The sequence below is a fragment of the Poecilia reticulata genome, linkage group LG21 (assembly GCF_000633615.1).
Source record: "Poecilia reticulata strain Guanapo linkage group LG21, Guppy_female_1.0+MT, whole genome shotgun sequence".
Lineage (NCBI taxonomy): Eukaryota > Metazoa > Chordata > Actinopteri > Cyprinodontiformes > Poeciliidae > Poecilia > Poecilia reticulata.
This window is the reverse complement of record NC_024351.1, coordinates 7,798,461-7,811,690: the sequence shown is the minus strand read 5'-3', so window position 1 is coordinate 7,811,690 and position 13,230 is coordinate 7,798,461. Positions and strand designations below refer to the sequence as shown.

The 13,230-nt window shown below is 35.0% G+C and overlaps 2 protein-coding genes across 3 annotated transcripts in view; one reads left to right on the top strand and one right to left on the bottom strand.

The window, feature by feature from the left end:
- The window catches only part of fig4a (FIG4 phosphoinositide 5-phosphatase a), a 43,450-nt gene extending 31,202 nt beyond the window's left edge, over positions 1-12,248 (bottom strand). Inside the window, exons 1-8 of the mRNA XM_008397766.2 lie at positions 11,799-12,248; positions 10,077-10,175; positions 9,160-9,283; positions 4,965-5,121; positions 4,341-4,391; positions 3,566-3,729; positions 2,244-2,372; positions 99-199 (exon numbers count right to left, since the gene is read on the bottom strand). Of these exons, the coding sequence (XP_008395988.1) occupies positions 99-199; positions 2,244-2,372; positions 3,566-3,729; positions 4,341-4,391; positions 4,965-5,121; positions 9,160-9,283; positions 10,077-10,175; positions 11,799-11,861 (888 nt within the window). The 5' untranslated portion in view covers positions 11,862-12,248. The remainder of the gene's footprint in view (positions 1-98; positions 200-2,243; positions 2,373-3,565; positions 3,730-4,340; positions 4,392-4,964; positions 5,122-9,159; positions 9,284-10,076; positions 10,176-11,798) is intronic.
- Positions 12,249-12,502: 254 nt separating this feature from the next.
- Positions 12,503-13,230, top strand: part of ak9 (adenylate kinase 9) — a 14,775-nt gene continuing 14,047 nt past the window's right edge. The window contains exons 1-2 of one of the 2 annotated variants that reach the window (XM_008397768.2): positions 12,535-12,607; positions 12,743-12,807. Coding sequence is in view for 1 of the 2 variants with exons in the window: in XM_008397767.2 (XP_008395989.1) it covers positions 12,715-12,807 (93 nt within the window). In the remaining variant the exon portion in view is untranslated. Of the gene's footprint in view, positions 12,808-13,230 lie in introns of both variants that reach the window. The other variant, XM_008397767.2, reaches the window with a different exon arrangement.

Here is a 13,230-nt window from a genome sequence, read left to right as displayed (position 1 = left end):
AACCCCCTGTGATCAACCTGAGTCATCTCAATCATGCTGAAGGCCCTCATCTTTGCTTCCACTATCTATTGTCCCCGTTGCCGCGGAAACGGTTGTACCTCGCAGTTAGCACCTCTTTTCAGGAAGCGGGTCCCGGCGAATTTGCTGGAGCGCCTCGCAATGAGGGTGATGTGAACCGGTCGACCGTAGATCAGAAGCTCTGAAGTCAGTGGGTTAAGGATTAAAAGAATAAGCATGCTGGCAAAAGCAAAACGAAAGTCTCAAATCTGAACATTCTGATGCATCTGCGTTTTATGTACATCTTAAATCAAAATTGTATTTTTTTTTTTTGTTTGTTTGTTATTAAATAAAAAAAAAAGAAACTCGCATTACATAGGTGCAAAGGGGGATATATTTCAACTGTTCATGTTTTGCGTATGTTGATGAGTTGTGTTTTATATATTAAATCAAAAATATTTTTAAAACTGAAATTTCATGTTATTCCCATATTGCTGCCTAACATAAAATAAAAGGGAAGAATATCGCCTTAACAGCAGTCATAAAGGTCATAACTAGAAAGAATATTAATGGAAAGTTAAGTGGAATCCTGGTAGAAAAATGGCCGTTTGCAACCGAGATGCCGATGGCATCGAGGAAGCTATTTAAATTGCTGGACCAGGCATGGACGTTGGCGTCAGAGCCACTCCTGAACCAGAAAACAACATCTTACTTTGACCAAGGAGTAAATGAAATGGGCTGTTGCTAAACCGTTCAAATTCCTCTTTTCTGATGAAAATTGCTGCACTTTGTGGGACATCAATATCTAGAGGAAGATTGCAAAAGAATGACTTAAAGTTTCTTGATGTCTGATATAAAGTTTCCAGAGCCACTGGTGATTTGGGGGGTTCTGTTATTTGCTGGTGTTGGTTCACCATATCCAAAGTCAGCACAGCCTTTTTCTACCAGGACATGTTATGCTTTTATTAATGTTTTTGTATTTCGTGTCTTGTAGTCATAGAAACTAGCATATTATTGTTAAAGCGAGTCACTTAAGAAGTGGATGCATTTGACTGATGATATACAGAAAGAGGAGGGGTGTCAAATAGTGCACATGCAACACCAACAAGATTAGGTAGTGTCTTTTCTTGCATGTTGTTTTTGGAGTATGTACTTCCCTCATGTTTCATACTTTTAGATATACCCAATCTACTGAATGTTGCTGCATTGCACCATCTGGCTCTCTTGTTGTCGCACTGAAACCCCAGTGAAGGCCAAGCAGTTTCTAGGAATCATCTAAACTCACCCACACTTTGTCAGCGTGTGGCAGCACAAACTCACGTGCGAAATAAAAAGAATTTTAAAAAAAGAAGAAAAAAAATAGAGATGTTGAGAAAAGCACTTACTCGCTTATCAGTCTGTGTACTTTAAATGAAGAACTACAGAGCAAACAAAAGACAAAGGCTGGCCTAGAAATATTTACTTGTTCAGAATCAGCCACAACTGAAAATAATATTAGTAAAAAAGTGACATATTTCACTCGGTTTGATATGATTTGTGCTGATGGTAAATGACTTGAAATTTTAATCTGAGCCTCAGGGAGACTGCTACCCGAATCAATCAGTCTCCTAATGCTTTGCTGGAATAAATCATGAATCATTATAACAAAAGCTGTTCACAAGTCGAGAGAGAATTATTCATGTGGAACCAATTTAGTGGTATGCATCAAGAATATATTTACTTAAAAGATTGGATTAAAATGTACACAAGCTTAGGTTTTAATCAAAACACTGACTTTCCCTTCTGTCTTAAAAAAAACAAAACAAAAAAAATGCACAATTAACTTGCTCCCAGCCACTAACAGAAGGAGAGGTTATGTAATCACCAGTGTCTTTACACCTGATAGCTTTTGCCGAAACCCATCAAATTTATTTTGCTTCAGTTTAGTTACCAAATCCTGCAAATTTCACTCTGACTCTCACGCTGGAGCTCAGTGAGATCCACGTGCTCAACAAAGAGAGAAATTGGGACAAAAGACAAATGCAACTGTGTTTGCTGGGTATGTGTGTTCACTTAAATCCCCATTCAAAGCCTCAGAAAGGGACTTTGTGTGTTATTTATTACCAATATACTTTCACGTTTTTCTTAATAGTAGAAGCAAAGGAAACATTTAGCTCAAGAAAAAAAAAAAAAAAAACTTCTCAGAGAAATCAAAAGAACAAAAAAAAACACCAAATAAAGCTACTCCCTTGCTTAAAAAAGGATACTGGACTGGCCACAAAAGCCATGGATTATGTACATGAGCCAGTCAGGATGCACAATGTCCTTGATCCGCTCAAGGAGCTTGCCGTTCCACACGTACTTGTAGTACGGCTCGTTCTGGAGACCATAAACCACTGTGGCGGAAAATCGGAGCACACAAAACAAGCGGGTCATTTTATTGACATGGATTCAGTCCAAATAATGTTCTGGAAAATACATATTTAAAAAAATATATGCATCATAAACTATGAAGTGCATTTAAAAAACTTACAAAGGTGGTACAATATGAAATGTGTGTGTGTTGCAATATAAATGTAATCAGTGGGTTGTTAGAAAATGAAAGTTGTTTTTTTTAACAAGTACACCTGTTCTGATGTACCAGTATCTATAAGACGACATTGAGCATAAAAATGCAACACAGTATCATAAATTACAAAATTAATGGTTGCGACTAAAGAAAAAAGTTTTTGCAATTACATCTTGCAGGTTTATTGAACAATTTACTACACACCCAAAATCAGCTTTTTTTTAATGCAATTTAAGATGCACTGATAAGTCACAGTTCATGTCTGTTATTTTCCAGGTTTTTTTATGTGTGACATGTAAATAAAATTTTTTTAAATGGAATTTTTTTTTTAAGTTTTTTTTTTTTTAATCAATGACACATTTTATAAGTAAAACTACTAAGAATGAAGGAATTGCAAGATCATTTACATTTTTCATTACAGCATTTGTCCCCATACTTAACCTGATTTGAATTCAACTAAAAATAAAAACATGCAACAAAAATGCATTTTACTGATTGTGTTTATAAGCAGGAAGTGACGCAAATTATTTGGATGTCATGTGAAAGCCGTGCACATTCCTACATCACTAAAAAAGGCTGATTGGGGCATTTTATTATATACTTTTACAGAGCTATATTTGGTTACTGCAACATTTTATCTTATTGGAATACTAATTCCGTAAATTATTTCCCGAGATCCTGAAACGACCTCTCCAATTTAATTATTTTATAACCATTATATGTATAAAATAGTGAACATATTTCCAATACATTTGTTAATATCACATAGCGGATGTTTTGCTTTTTTGTATTGTGACCGAAGTATGCTTTATTTCTCATTCAATTAGCCTTTTGAATGACTCTTCCTTCTTTTCCGGCTCTCCTCCATCCAACTATTTTTGAAGCAATCTACCGCCTTTATTCCGTTGGCCTTATCTTGTGCGTACCAGTATGACCTCAACATAAAAACTAAAAGAGGCCACCCAGGCAAACTCGAGGCAAGACATTCAACAAAAGTGACAGTGATTCACCTCTGCTCACCTTGTGTAGGCAAACCTTCGTCCTCAAAGATGTCAAAGCTGTCCTGCTTGCCCTGTGTGTGTTCCTCTTCCTTAGTCAAGGGGGGCGGCGCTGACCACAGTTCGTAAGGTCTCTGCAGCAATGTCAGGTTGTACTGCAACGAGTGGCTCAGGTCGTAGCTGTAGCTGCAGGGCACAATGGCAGTGTCATGTGAAGAAAGAACAGGCTGTTCAGCCCCATAATTTGCCTTCACCCATTTGCTATCGCTAGAAATTAGAACAGTAAGAAATATCTAGCACGTTTTACATCAGGCAAGAGTGACTCGTTAACTCAGCCGAAGAAAACCTTTTAAAACTGATGTGAGAAGATTTCATTCCTATCTTTAGACTTCAAAAGCTCAGAACAGAAAGAAATAAAAACGTGCATTTGCTCCTCCAAAAGACACCACGTTAATACGTTTGTGATCTGTCTTAAATAAATTGCATTATTAAATTATGCAAGTTCTGCTTAATGAAAACAAATTGAACTACTTTTTTTTATTTTACATTTTGAGGAGCATCTTGTTAAAAAAATGGAAAAACGCCAAAATATATAGTTTTATTTTATGTTCATTCAAACAGTTGAGTCAAAGATTCACTCATGATAAACTGCAATTAATTTGTTGAAATTAAGACTCAATCTTTTTTTGACAAACTAATAATGCGTATTGCGCTGGATGAGTCATTTCCCACAAATGCAAACCTAAATTCAAGAAGGTTTTTGAAGGTTTTTGAATTTAAACTCAAGTTTGTCGTACCTGAAGTAGAAGTTGCTGGAAAGGTCCACATTCTGAAAGATTCGCACGTACCTGTAACATAAAAACACAGTCATCAACTCAGCCATCCCAAATTTAACACAATGATGAGCTAATGTACTTATTTACAAGATTTGTTTTCCTTGGAATAACCTGATGAAGAGAGATTAGTGTCAAGAAGTTTCATCAAGCTGGAATTTTATTTTATTCATGACTTTGTAGGTGTGAATGAAGTAAAATGCAGACAGAATGCGAAGGAAAGCATTTGATGCCGGGAAATACCAAAAGCAGCCTAATTAGTAAATTGTTGCTTTGCTGCCTCCAACTTATCAAAGCATCTTAATGAACTCGTATTAATGAAGGCTTATTAAAATCACAGTTTAAGAGGAAACACAAATTTAGAAGCAAATCATGGTTTAACTTTGTGTTTAAACCAAAGATTAAAACAAATAACTTGTTGCAAAGAAATATCTATTATATCCATCTTATATTATATCTGCAAATATAAAGATATCAATAGGAAAATATATCAGTAACTCTCCTGTAGTATTAGACATTTTAATTTACACTCATTATATTTTTTAAAAAAAAGCACAAAAACGGATGATGGAGCGATTGAGACAACACCTTGCTTCATCAGGATGTGAGACTCTAACAGAGTCATTGGGGATGTAGATCATGGTGGTGTCCTCAATTTTATAAATGGAGTGGCCACCGATGTCAGCCATTTTTCTGCGCTTGGTGATGAGTACAATGTAATACCCTTCAAGGAAACGCACAAACCCTGCAAAAAAAACAAAAAAACAATTACACACATACATAAATACAGGTTTCTTTTAAGGAACATGTTTATTTTACAAACACAAACTTTAAGGTAATATGTAGGGATTTTATGTGATAGACCAACATAAAGTAGTGCATAATTATATAACTAGAAAAAGTGTTGCAGTCATCTGTGTTCACCACTCCTTGGTCTATATATTGTTGAAGTATCTTTCTCTGCAACAATCACTGCACACCTTTGGTAGGATGTAAACAGTAGTTTTTATTCTTTTGTTCAAGCTCAGCTAAACTGGATGGACAAAAGTGTCTCAAGTTTTAAGTGTAGTCAGAAAGTCTTAAGTTATAAGACTGGTCATTCTAACATGAGTATGCTTTGTACTAAACCATTTCCTTGTATCCCCTGTGGCTTGTTTACAGTCACTGAACTACATTAAGCATATCAGAGTGAAAGGGTTGGAATACATTTATTTTTGTATCGCATATATTCTATTGAAACATTGGAGTTTGTGGTAGTATTCAGACAAAAATGTCATAAACTTTAAGGGGTTGGAATAAATTTGCAAGGAGCCTAGTAGTCCCTAATCCCTGTTGATGTAATTTGACCCAGATTTTCTTTCTCTTTGCGAAAGTTCATCAGTTCAATACAAACTCTCAACAACTTGATAAGTATGTCAATGTCTCAGTTTATTTAACCCATTACCAGAGGTTCATTATGACTCATTTCTCTTTTTAAATACGGACTACTGATGCATTTACGCTTTTATTATTGAAACATCTCAAAGAGATGACCTGCAGCAAGGTTAATTACTTGCTTTTAGCCACGGCTCACCTAGTTCTCAAATATCACACTTCACACATAACATGTTTGCATGTTATTTCTAAAAATGGCTTAGAAACCCTGAAAATAAATGATTCAGTCTTCTGTAAGACATCCAAGGCTTTTTCTTAGTTGATAATGAAATTTTAAAATTATCCCTGGGGAAAAAAAAAAAAGTGGCTTTATGTTAATAGTTTTGTTAACGTAAGCTAATAATGTCTAATGTTTTCAAATAGTTATCACTTAATTCAGGACTCTCTTTCTTTCAGAACGCTGTGTTTTGTTACCAGGATACTGGGTCAGAATGACAAGCCCAGAAAATGACATTGAATAAAAATATACTTAGAATGACAATCCTTAATAAATACTATAATAAGAACTGTACCAGGCAAAGCGTCTCCTAAGAGGCACTGTAACCCACATGGGTGAATCACTTATACTATTAAGGGAATAAAAATGTTTTGCGAACATAGATGGAAAATAAGCAATTTAAGTCTAATTAAATGTCAAAAACAGAACTTGTTAGCATCAGTGTGACCATGATGCTTTAAAATGATGTTGAGTGCAACATAAATTCAACAATCATCCATGCATTGCTTGAGAAGTAGTTGTCATAATTTTAAGGAACTTTTCCACAAATTGAAGTAAGAAATCAAATTTTAGTCTAGGTACATTTTTCTGTTCAGTTTGCATTAAATCAGTTTCTATGGCTTTGGGACTTGAGCAAACCACAGCGAGAACCAGTATCCTTAAATGAACAGTTTTGAAATTTTCCCAGGAATTACTACATTTTCCCAGGAGTCACTAACAGAATTCCTCCATGTAACATCAGTCAGGAAGTTATAATAAATCCCAAAACATCTAAAGCATTTCAGCTTTAATGTAAATGACATAAATTCAGTGTTCATGAATCAACAAAAGCAAATGGATCATCCAAAAATAGCCTTCAGAGAATTTCAAAGCCAAAACCATTCTTACTCAAAGAAAACACAAAAGCATTATTCAAATATGTCAAAAAAAAAAAAACATCATGATGAACCCCAAGATTTGTGTGATAATACTCAGTGAACTGTTGAGACAAAAGTGGGACATTTCACAAGTGTACCTCCTATTACATCTGGCACAAAACTGGCAATGTTTGGGAATAAGACAACTTTAACCCACAGTCATACACGTTGGCCGTATTGCAATTTTCTGGGCCTGCTTTACTTCTTTACAACCTGAACAGCTTAGCTGTAACTCATGGAACTATACGCTGCATTTGTTCATTCTTCGTGGAAAATGCTATGCATATATTACGTAAAAATGCCAAGGAAAAACTACGGAAGTTAGCATTCATTTATCATTATATTTTGAAACATTGCTCAAATCTTTAGTGCTTTCAATCAAAGCTGATATGAACCACAGTAGAGGGTCCTAGAGAGCCACATGGAGTCACAGGTTTCAAATCCCTGACCTATAGTGCTACATCCACTGTGGTGTGTCTAGTACATGTGCTTATCGCACTCGATCCCTGTACGAGACTAGTGTACTTAACGATCCCACTAATGAATTCACACCTCAGTGACACTGGAAATGCTTATCATGCAATGAGTTACAGAAGCCTCTTTTGGATTTTGACAAAAGAAAAAGTGGCTAGTTCTAAAGCAGTGAAAAACATTGATTATAATAAACTGTAACTAGGTCTGTAGGTCAATATGAAAACCATAGAGGGGAAATTATTTTTCTGTGGAACATAAAAGGCTGATTAATGAATATGTTTTTACAGCTGCATCTCACAGATCACATTAATTTAATTCTTTACTTTTCTAAGAAAAAAATGATAGTGGGTCATTTTGTGTATGAATTTCTCAAAGTTTTGAAAATGTTAACGTCATTCAACACAAATAATTGTGTTGCTTGACAGAAGCTTGACATTGGCAGAAGTTTTACATCCAATGGATAATGGTGGAACTACAAGATTATCCTCATTAATGCTCCAAATCAAAATATAAACTTGATCAGATTTTTAATTTAAGTGAAAAAGTTGTATTGAAGGTTCTGGTTAATTAATTTATAGACTGTAAGTGGTAGAAGTTCAACGTTTTCATGCATTTAATGAATAATAAAAAATATTCCCAGTTTTATTTATGATCAATCACTAAACAGAGCCAATGTAATTGACCAATTCTGTTCTCTGGCAAACTCATCAGTGCATCTCAATGTGACAATGATTTCTATTGAACAACACTTTTTGTTAAAAATGTAAAATCAAAGTCATTTCAGAATATTAAGACATTTGAAAAACAGTATGTAACGTGCAAACTCTTTGCAACCCCTAAGCTAAGACACACCCACAATGGTTTTGCTGCAAGCTAACAGTGCTAACCAACAAACCACGTCATACAAAAAAGAATTATGTTAAACCCCGACATTATAAAAAAAGATCCAGAAGAGTTCACACAAACATCGAGGTACTTTTGTTTACTGCAGCAATGTTGGCCTTCTTATACTCTTAAAAAGTAGTTCTATACACAGAAAAATTGAAGAAAAAAGCTTAAGGGTGATTGGATTACTGCAATGCTGTAATGTTGTGTAATGTTTTGTTAAACCAGTTAATATACTTGAGAATTTGATTAAAAAAAAAAAAAGAAAAAAAAAAAGCTACGTGGACAAGGTCTACCTCATAGAGACCATCTAAACAAAAACACACACATAACATATTGTGTAAATGTAACTACTTTGTGTTCTGTGACCTTCTAAACCAGAATGAAAACCACATGGCACTGAAAAATAATTTGTCAAGTGAGATCAGAGTTTGCCAAGACACTAAATTCCAAAAAATTGGTTTTTCAAAAATCTGATTTGTTCAACATTATGTTAATCGATATTTCTTTTTAGGAGCTTGTTCGTTTTATCCCCACATTCTCGGTAAAGTGCTATACAGACAAAAATATTAACTATTCTTTACTTAGACATTTTGGCTATTGCACAAAATGTGTTGATGCAGCACGTGTTGACCTGACAGGAGACTCAACGTGTTTGCTTTTTGATTTTTTTAGATAAATCAAAGCAGGTGCTCGCTCCTTTTACTTCGTCCTTTCAATTCCCTCTACATAAAAGCAAAACCAGGTCACCCCACACTGTTTCTGCTTTAAAACAAACTACTTGTTGACATTGTTTAACAAAGCAATAGTCAAAGTAATGCCAGTTTAGCGGGGCAAGTGAACAAACTTTACTCACCTACAATGCCGAAAGCTGACACAGCTCTGGACAAACCAGACGAGCCCTTTTGACCCATTTTGGTGCGGTTTCCCAAGTCCAGACGGCTTAGTAGCTCCCGCACTTCTTGTTGGCTATACACATGCTACAGACAGAAAAACATATATAGCAAAAATACAGATTTTATTCTACTGGGATTAGATTGATATCGTCATAGAGTTAAGATGCCGACATTGATTGAACGTAACTTCTTTGTTGAAACATATTTTTTGCTAAGAAATCTGAAACCATTAGAAAGCCTGTTTATTTGCCTATAATTGTGTAAAGAAAATGCTTCTTTGAGTTTAGTAGCACAGTTGAGTACATAGGTTGTCCACAAAAAAAAAATCCCTAGTCTTCTCTGCTTATTTTGTTTTTTGACTCGTTTTGAACTTCTGATACCCTAGGTGTTGACAGTCAGGTGACTGATTGGAGTCTAAATATCAGCACCTGCAAGCCTGGACGTGGCTGCAGTGGTCATGTGTCAGGCGGCATCTGTCTTACTCGGGAAATAAGGTTTGTCGTCATTGGAGGCAAACTCAATATGGAGAGATTTCAAGATGAGATTCTGAAACCAGTGGCAACATTGTCACAGTTTTTGAGTGTTCAAAATTGAAAGCATGAGTTGATACAGCTCATGCTTTAGTCATGGCTGCATCATAATAACGAAACACATCATAAGTATAAAGTGTAGTAAACAAGAACATGACCAAAGTCTTATCAACAACCAGCTCATATATTCTAGAAATGAGCAGCAGGCAGCCAAACAGGAAGTGACGTGCAAGTTACATTTGTGACATGCTCAGTGATTGAACAAAGTCACTAGAGGTCCATAGTGCTATATTGCATACGCATATACACTGACATGATATCGGATCTGATGAAAAGTCACCGTTTACCTTATCGTCAATTATCACCAGATCCTTTGGTTCGGTGCGGTCAATCTTTAGGACTCTGTGCTTGGTCTGTGCATGGTTGCTGCCAACCAAAAAGTATCTCTGGCAAGAAAAAATAATAATAATAATTAATGAGGAACCTCTTCTACGTGCATACTGAAGACAGTTTTTTTTAAAAAGAAAAAAAAACAGAACTCAATAAAAAAAAAGTTTTCTTATGCGTAGTATTCAATTAATCTATATATTTATTTTTAGTCTACCACGTTATAAATTCATTTATAAAATTCAAAGAAAACACTCAGGTTTATAAATCCAGCTCATAGAAATACATGGCATTCCTCCCTTCTACAGCACTTTATTTGGCCATTTTGACTTATTAATATGATGAACCAGCATATAATTGGAGTCAGTGCAATCATACAATATACTGTATTAAAGCATGATAAACCGTATATAATTAAATTTAATTAAGCAATATATTGATCAATGCACTTTATGGAAAATATAAAGTAACAAGTACTGAACAATTTGAACATGTCAAATATCTGATAACAAATTTACACAATAAAATGTTGATCAGAACTTCCATTCATGTTTCTTCCTTTCATGTCATTATCCTCGTCATACTCGGTGGCAAAATGGCCGAAGATTTGGAGGCCAGCAAGAAGCGTCAAATTAGAACGTCATGTATTGTACGTTCTGTAACTATCAGAACTATTCTGTTCCACTTTTGAATGAGTTATAAACATACAAATGAATTAAAATATCTACTTTCCTTCTAGCAACATGACGGGGGAAAGAAAAATCACACCCGATCTAAAAAGTTGTACATTTTGATTAAGCCTAAAAGAGTGTGACACTTATCCAAAGTAGACATCTACTGCCATCTAGTGTCACAGCATAACAATGTGTCGCTATCACGCTCCACGTTCCAAGTTTCCAAAAACATTTCTGATGACAAAGTTCCATACTTTTTAAAAATCAAGATTTCAGTTCTCAGGCATTTTCAGCCCATTCTTACATAATAAATGCAAAAGTTCACGGTGAGGTTTTAAATATGAAACCTACAAAAACCAGAAACAGGCTGATGGAAGGAACAATAGACGTTCTCAAAGTTAGAAAAATACTACAAATCATATTTCATACTGCTCCAGAAAATTTAAGACCTTTAAAACTCTTTTCAATTAACTGATAACAATGCAGTGGTTTACACAAGTACAGTTTTAAGTGATCTTTTTTTTTTTACGAGTTTTAATTATTGTCTTCATCAGCCAGTATTCAATGTATCCAGCAGCCTCTACCATTAGCTACAGCACAGTAACTTACCTAATGACACATACATTTTACTTGTAAAACCAACAGTCATATTTTGAATTGGGCTTAAATAATTCTTACTTTCATAAGCAAATAACCACAAGGCTTGGTGGATATTTCAGTTTTATTCTGCACATTGGTTGATTTTCAGACCAATGTCAACATTATAAATAATAAATACATTTCTCAACAAACAGAGTTGGGAGGATTGAGCATCTATATGCTCATTGATTCGATTGTCACTACATCCTTGCTCTGGAGGAATCTCAAGAAAAAATCAGAAGATGGTAAGAAGCCCATACAGGTAAATTTTTATCAGTTGGCATTAGAACTGGACTCTAAGTGAACCTCATGAACATGACAACATAGAACTAGCAGCAGACACAATTTATATAGTTCATTTAAACTTACTGCTCTTGTTTCGTACAAAACCATCCTCTGGATCCCACTGATGACAGCCGCTGTTTGAGGCATTTTTGGTCGTTAAAAAGTCAAACTACAGAGGCGATAATACAAGAGTTGCAAAGTGAAAATAAACATATAAGTCCAAAACCGTACAAAATGCGCCTAAAACCAAACACTGATTAAGAAACTAATTCAGATCGTTGTCTTATTGAATCTCCCAAACTAGCAAACATAACTCTCTAATAAGTTAGCTAGCTAGCTAGCTGCAAAAAACAGCAATCGCTCCCATTGAGAAACAATCTTATTTGTACTTATGCTAAAACTACAGTATTAAATGTTTTAGCAAGGAATTTTAACAGATATGTCTATGTAAACCTTAGCGGTCAGAAACCAGAAAAATGCTAAATTAATTCATTGTAGTCATGTGACAGTCATATGTCGCTTATCAGCTGATACGGTGCCTTGCGAAGTCAAAAAATCTAAAAGGGCGAAGTCCCAAGGGGCGAAAATGCGAGGAGAAAATACTAACTCCCCACTTTCATATTTATACTTCATATATAATTTATATATAAAATATATATATGAAAAAACGTTCATATATATATAAAACTGATGATAAGGTAATCTGACAAATTTATCGAATTTGTCAGATTGCAAAATATGCAGCAACTTGTGCCCTTCCACGCGCTGAGTTTAAGTTTGTCTCTATGGCAACCAGCAGACAGCTGCTTTGTTTCTCCAAAAGCAACGTCGACAGTGTTCGTTACCTACAATTAATACATGTAGAAGGGATTATTCGATTATTTAAGGCAAAAGTAAGCACAAACGGTTAAACGGGTGACAGTTGATATGGTTAAAAAAAGAAACGGTCTTCTTTGAAAGCATTTTAATGTTTCGGTAGTTTCTCCGTTCGACAAGCTAAATGTACGCTTTGGTGGACTATCTAACAGAAGATGAAGCTGAGAGAGCGGGTCTTCTTGCCAAACCCACCTGCTTCGTTATATTTGGAAGACCAGTAAGTTCTATGAGACATTTACAGTTTTCTTCAAGGACCCTTTGGAAATTATGTAGGCTTCTTTCTACAGATAACAATTCATAAATGTAAAGAACAGACTTAAATTCTCCACAAAGTATCAATAATTCTGTAACGGCAAGTCATATCCCTCTTAATAATGTTGATATTAATGTGATTGATTAATTATTGATTCATGGATTAAGTAGACTTATCTGTTCAACCCATAACAAGTAAGGAAACTAAAGATAAGGTAGACAGATGTGGGATGAATAGGGATGGTGTTTTCCTCATTTAAAAAAAGTTAAATAGGCTCCAGATGATTATGGTTTAATTTATCAATGTGCATAAGGCATCAATTTGAGCTATTGCAGGAAATTACATTTAAGCATAGAAGAAAACCCATTCAAAAAAAAAAAAAAAATA